This window comes from Cherax quadricarinatus, chromosome 6 (assembly GCF_038502225.1).
Source record: "Cherax quadricarinatus isolate ZL_2023a chromosome 6, ASM3850222v1, whole genome shotgun sequence".
NCBI lineage: Eukaryota > Metazoa > Arthropoda > Malacostraca > Decapoda > Parastacidae > Cherax > Cherax quadricarinatus.
The window spans coordinates 22462217-22469352 of record NC_091297.1 but is presented as its reverse complement, the minus strand read 5'-3'; the positions used below and the strand labels follow the sequence as shown (position 1 = coordinate 22469352).

General features: G+C 41.2%; 1 protein-coding gene across 1 annotated transcript in view; it reads right to left on the bottom strand.

Moving 5' to 3' along the window:
* The window catches only part of LOC128692627 (collagen alpha-2(IV) chain-like), a 9561-nt gene extending 3365 nt beyond the window's left edge, over positions 1-6196 (bottom strand). The window contains exon 1 of the mRNA XM_053781846.2: positions 6075-6196. Coding sequence (XP_053637821.1) covers positions 6075-6086 — 12 coding nt within the window. The 5' untranslated portion in view covers positions 6087-6196. The remainder of the gene's footprint in view (positions 1-6074) is intronic.
* Between the last annotated feature and the right edge of the window lie 940 nt (positions 6197-7136).

The following is a 7136-nucleotide window of genomic DNA, read 5'->3' as shown; positions in this document are numbered from 1 at the left end:
AAGGGAATTAGGAGTTTAACTAACCATTTAGATAGGTTTTATGCAGCTGAGTCCACTGAATTTATAGTAGAATGAGCCTGGTTCCCTGGTTCATGTCTTGATCCGTCCTTGAAGATACAGAAGCGTTGCTGACCTTGTTATTAATAATTTAATTAATTCATCATTTCCATTCTATAAGGTATTTGTTAAAATAACAAATGACCTGGACAAGGGGATTTTTACTGTGAGGCTCATACTTTGTCACTCAGTAAACACTTCATCTTATTGCAGTCTTATTGCAGCAGCAAATTTATTTGCTGCTGCAAGGTGCAAAGTCTGATCTTTGTAAGCATTGGTAGATCGTAGCTGGACTAAGTAGGGTCCTATAAACCATCCCTTTTAGGAATATCTAGAATTATTCATGACTGATTAGAAATACTTATCAGGTCAGTAGAAGAATGACCTTTACTGAAGCCATATTGACGGTCACAAAGAAGAGTGGTAGTCAAAAGACGTTGTCATCTGCCATGAGTTTATTCTCTAAAGAATATTACCAATGATTGACAGGAGTGACACTGGTCTGCAGCTGTTGATTTCCGCTCTGCTCTTCTTTTTGTGAACAGGGACTACACTTTAGCCAGCTGCTAAGAAGATTTAAGGCAAACCAACAGGATATTGCAGCACAAAATTAATTCCAAATGGTGAGGAACAGAGTGCAGAGGCTTATAAAAGGCGCAAAGGCAAAGGAAAAGATACACTTCATCCTGCCTTATCGTCACCGCTGACAACTTCGAAACAGTTGTTGCGGCTAGCGAAGAAGGTTCCCTTGCTGGATCAGGAACTAGCATTTTGGCAGCAAAGTGTTCGGTAAAGAGGTCAGCTTTCTCTTGACTGCTACTAGGGGTGGGCCCATCCTGCCGATTTAGATGTGGAATAATTTCATTAGGTGAATAACCTTGTTGGAAACTGATTAAGGACGACCAGATTTTGTAACCCACTCTACCTGACTTCAGCTTTCTTTTCATGTCAGCCTTCCATCTAGAGATAGCCCACGTGTACACCTCGACCGAGAGAACTTTACATGAGAGAGATCAACTGAAGGAGAGAATAAGTAACAGGCAGAAGACCCAGTGAACACAGTGACAGGTATAGAAGCTCTGTCTCCAAGGGGGATACCACACTCAGTCTCACAATGGAAGATCTGCCTCAGGAAAAACACCAAGTTCTGACACAGATAGTCCCTCAAACCCCAACATTCATTCAGACACAATAATTCAGAACAACTCACACTCTAACCCCACTCCTCCCCGCCTACACTCCTTTTCCTAACCCCATCCTGTGCAAGATCCCTTCTCACAGCCCCGTCACAGTACACACTCCCCTTTCCCATTGATCCCAATCCACCCACACCCACACTCATTTTCCTTCCAATGCAAGATTTAACCTCACAACCAGCCATTACCCTTACCCCAAACCTCCATTCTTCCCCAAATCCACTCCTTCCCTAATACGTGAACAAGAAGTAGGAGAACAACAGGTCCCCAAAACCTCAAGCACAATAACTGTAAGGACACTGAAATTTTCTAGATGAATAACGAATGAGAATAATGAATGTAAAGAGTGAATAATGGAGACAATAATCGAGACCAAGCTCAAGGAGGTGATTATACAGATGCGGATTTCCCAGGCTATAAATTACAGAGAAAGGACAAGAAACAGAGCAGGTGGAGGAGGAGTATTTTGAGGTGATGAACAGAATAAACGAAGAGGGGATGAATGACTACACGAAAGGAACACTCAGAACCAGGGATCCCAGGGTGATAGTAGCGGGAGACCAAGACAGGAATGTACGGAAAATACGGAAATGGTTGACACAGTATCAGAGGTGTCTAGACAATTCACATAGGCAATGCATAGCTACTGATTATGAGCGATTTTAGCCATAAGGAAATAGACTGGGAAAGTCTGGAGCTACATGCTGGACTAGAAACGTAGAGAGTTAAGCTGCCGGAGGGTGTCATGGAAAACCTCATATGTTAACATATCAGGAAACACAACCAGGGAGAGAGGAGGTAACGAACCAGCTAGCCTGGACCTTGTGTTCACCATAAGTAGCTTTGATGTAGGGAAAAAAGATGAGCAAGCCCTTGGTGCTAGCTTCTACGCAAGGCTGAGGAAGTGAACGTTGTCAGGAGTAGAGAGTTTGAAGGAAGGGATAAATCTTACCTCAGAAGAAAATACTATGATGATATGAAGCAATTCGTAAGCAGAGTGCCATGGGAAAATGTAGCGGAAAGTGCAAGGAGGCATAGGAGAAATTTATACCCACACGCAGAAGAACAAGCAAGAACACAATGAACCCAGGGTTCAAGGAAGTAAAGGCTAAAAGTGCGTGAATATGGAAGACATACAGGAAGCTATGTACATCAGAGAATAGGGAAGCAATTGAAAAGACCCAGAAAAGATAAAGATATGCATGGGTAAGGACGGCAGTTCGAGAATGCGATAACATTAAAAGTCAAATCTGATCCAGAAGGATTGCAACTGTGAAGGTGGCTGAGTAAAGGAGAAGGGGAGCTCACTAAGAATGAGCAGGAAGTCCGTGAGGAACTTAACGAAAAAAAAAAAAAATTGGGAGGTATTCTCAGTGGAAGCAGGAACACTGCCAAGAGTCAAAAACAAAGAGAGAGAGAGAGAGAGAGAGAGAGAGAGAGAGAGAGAGAGAGAGAGAGAGAGAGAGAGAGAGAGAGAGAGAGAGAGAGAGAGAGAGAAAGAAAGAAAGAAAGAGAGAGAGAGAGAGAGTGCACCAATGAGTACTGGACACAATTCAAACAATGTGGATTTTGAGAGAGGGAGCAGAGAAACTGTGTGAAACACTAGCAGCGATCTTCAACAAATCTTATAAAAGGCATCTGTCAAAGGCTCGGAAAAAAAAAAAATGTTGTCTCAATATTTATGCAAGGGAGCAGACAACTGGCAATGAACTACGGGCCTGTGTCACTAACATGCCTAATATGTAAAGTTATGGAGATGATTATTGGGAGAAGAGTAGAGGAACACCGGGAAATGAGTGGATTCATAAACTACCAGTACGGTTTTCGAGATGGTAAATCCTGTCTTACAAATATGCTAGAGTTTTATGGTAAAGTAACGAATGTTTGGTAAGTGTGATAGAGATGGGTGGACTGCATATTTTTGGATTATAAGATACAGTTCGATACAGTACTGCACAAGAGTCTAGCACAAAATCTAGTGAAGCTGGCGGTAAGGAAAACAGGGACAGCAATGTAGTGGATGAAGGAATATTTCACAGGAAGGAAACCATAAGTATTTTTCGGGAGGCATCAAAATAGCGAGCGTGACGAGTGTGGGTTCCAGAAGGGTCAATACTTGGACCAGTACTGTTTCATGTGTTTGTGATTGATATGACAGAGGAGAGGTATCCCTGTTCACAGATGATGCGAGCCTAATAAGGAGAATACAAACATGAATAGACCAGGGAAAACTACAAATAAACCTAGAAAAGCTGCACGATTGGTGTGACAAGTGGCTATTGGAATTTAATCCAGTAAATGCAAAGTTACGAAAAATCAAAGAAGGGCAAACATGTCATGAAACAGTGTACAGGTTCGAGGGACAAAGACCGCAATCCTTCCTGAAAGAGAAGGACCTCGGGGTAAACATAGTTCTGAGCATTTCACCTGCGGCACAGATCAACTGAATATCTGCTGAAACAAACACATGACCGACAAATTTAAGGGTAGCTTTCACGATCAACAAGAAGGTATTCACAACCTTATACACGACAAATGTCAATCCCATCTTGGTAAAATATGTAAAGAATCTGGAAAAAGTGCAAAGATTTGTCACTAAACTAATGCCAAATTTGAGGGGTATGAATGATGAGGAGAGGCTAGAAGAGCTAAACCTGACGACAATAAACGACAGAAGGCTCAGAGGTGACATACTTAGGATGTACAAAATACCGAGAGGAAATGACAGAGTAGACAAACAGAGTCTATTTCAAAGGCGAGTTTCATGTACATGAGGTGACACCTGGAAGTTAAAAGCACAGTTAACTTAAAGGGATGTTAGGAAATGCTTCTTTAGTCTTAGAGCGGTTAGGAAGTGGAACAACTTGGAGAATGAAGTGAAAAGGACAGAATTCATACATAGTTTTAACAATAGGCATAAGAGGGTTCACGCAGCCAGGAGTGAACCAGTAGCGTCGAGCGAAGAGGTCTACCTGAAAGGTGAGGCCTGGAGCTAAAACTCGACCCCTGCAACAACAATTAGGTGAATACAATTAGATGAGTACGAAAACAAACACTCTCACACAAAGATACACACACACACTCTCTCTCTCTCTCTCTCTCTCTCTCTCTCTCTCTCTCTCTCTCTCTCTCTCTCTCTCTCTCTCTCTCTCTCTCTCTCTCTCTCTCTCTCTTTCTCTCTTTCACACACACACACACACACACACACACACACACACACACAACTGTAAGGTCCTTGGTGTAAGCCTGGACATAGGTATGTAGGCGCAAAAGCCTCCTTATATCCGGTGCTCGTGCTCACCTAATAGCAACTATACTTGGCAACTTGTGAGAGAATAACACCACAACTACCGACATTCTCATCGTGTTTAAGAAAAAAATATGAAGGGGGGAGTAAAAGAAAGTTCGTATCGTGCTTCAGGTGAAACATCAACACAGGTAAACGCGAGGACCCACTACTTTCCTTTATAACATAGAACCAACAGCAGTTAGATACATGAGGGCCAGGGAAGTGCCTGCTAAGAGTTTGCTGCAGCTTGAAATAAAATACATTGATCACAACGTTCTTTCATTTATCAGGACCTTTGAGCTACCAGAGATCACCATTTGTAATACAATATTTATACAGCCATAATGCTTAATAGGTCTAAGAACTTATCTATATACATGCAAGTAAGAGCATTTTTTTCTCTCATATTCAGAACTAAAGTCCACCTAACAGGGCTCCCTTACTTGCATAAAAACGTCTGTGATCCAACACCTTTTTACTTGCTTGCAGAATATTCCAACCTTCTTCATGCTCTCATTCCAGTTCTTTCTCTGTCACTGCTACATAACAAATCTATCTTAACACTCAGTCTCTCGCTCTAGAATTTTACTTTTCATGTCACAGGACAGTCTACTGATTCCTTCATTACTTATTCTGTGCATATGTTCACAACAATTTTTTTTTTCTCTGACAGCCCATGTTTCCTATGTCCAGTCTTCTCCTTTTAGAAAAATGTAAACATTATTCTTCACATGTATACAAAGTTGTCAGTGTCACTATGCTCAGTTTCTTACTTTTCCGTATCCATTCTTTGACGTTCTTCCACCTTCACTGAATCGTCTTACGACACATCGACTCTTAAATATCTAAATGCGTTCACTTCTTCCATATTCCCTCCTTCCAGTAAGACGTCCTTTCTTTCATTGCCTGGAATTCTTACTCTCATCACTTTGCTTCATTCTGTGTTCACTTTCAACTTCTTTCATTTACACACGTTTCCACACTCCTGCACCGTCCTTTAAAACTGCTCTTATGAATCTCTCCTGAAAATACTGTCAATAGCAAACAGCAACTGTGAAAAATCCTACTTTATAGGATACTGCTTAACAGGGATAATAAACTGCATTTTCTGGGCACATAAATGAGAAGATAAGGGAATTATTCATTATTTTTACCATGACGCTTGTGTATTGAACGCCAGGGTGATGGGGTACATGCAGTACGTTACTAGGGCTCCTGAATGGTTATGCTAGTGTAAACGAGTACGATTGGAGTGCCTAGTTATTTATGTCCCATTCCGGTTACTTTTATAGGAGAACTAACTTAAACAATAATGTGTGTGCTCGTGATGTGATTGGAAACGTGTTTTAACCTTGGGAAACGCCTTCCATTGTAATTGAAAAACGAATTATGTTAATGAGTGAAGGCTAGAAAAATATAAATTTTGATTGTATTGTTGTATCATATCAACCTTTCGAATATTTTACTGATGTCTAATAACTCACAAAGATTTAGAACAGAGAACAGAGATACGTATCGTATCACTGACTCACCAGGACCTTCATGTCTGCTGTATCTCTATCCTCCGCGGAAGGAGGAAGATGTATGAGTATGAGGCAACTTTTGTTCGTTTATATATACGCTGAAAGAGACGCAGAGCCCGGAAACGTGGCCTTGAGTGGCGCCAAACACTATAAATATTTTGTGAATTATTCCATTAATAATGGCGGAAACGGGAAAAGCCCAGCACACTCACTTAACATGGCGTCTGGTAACGCGAATAGGAAAGTTGTAACAGAGTTGTGTTTGATCACACTCGAGCTGCACATCACCTCAGATTTCGATCGATGATTAGAAATTAAACGCAAACATTTAGTTTCTATCACATCTACTAGTGAATTCGTGTATTAAATCTGCCTTCACGTACGTTTCACTGAAGAAATACTTCCTAATATCTTTTTGACTTGTTTAGCAATTTAATTTCGCTTGTTTCCTCAACCATTCTGTGAAAGAAATTTTTATGTATCTCCCGTGCTCCACATTTTTTTTTCTCAATTTACAACTCTGCCTCTTGTCCCTGTTGCATATACTAAGATTCTTTATCTATGTATTACTGGCCTTTTATACATTTATTTGAGATTATCATTCCTCCTCTTTGCTTCTATCCACCAGAATGGGAATCTTTACGTGTATGTTTGCATATGTGTGTGTGTGTGTGTCTGTGTGTTTGTGTATGTGTGTACTCACCTAGTAGTTGCAGGGGTCGATTCATAGTTGCCTACTCCGCCTCTTGGCTAGTCGCTATTAGGTCCACTCTTTCCATGTTTCAACACCTCGTCACGTACGATCTCTGGTTGTTTGTTTCCTCTCAGATGTATATACCCGTTTGTAAATGTATTTGCGTATACTCTCTCCTACATTCAAACACACACTCACACACACACACACACACACACACACACACACACACACACACACACACACACACACACACACACACACACACACACACACACACGCACACAGGGGTGGATAGACGGCATTTTCTTGGAATGCAAGAAGGCCATCGACACAGTTCCTCACAAGAGGTTACTGCAAAAGCTAAAGGATCAGGC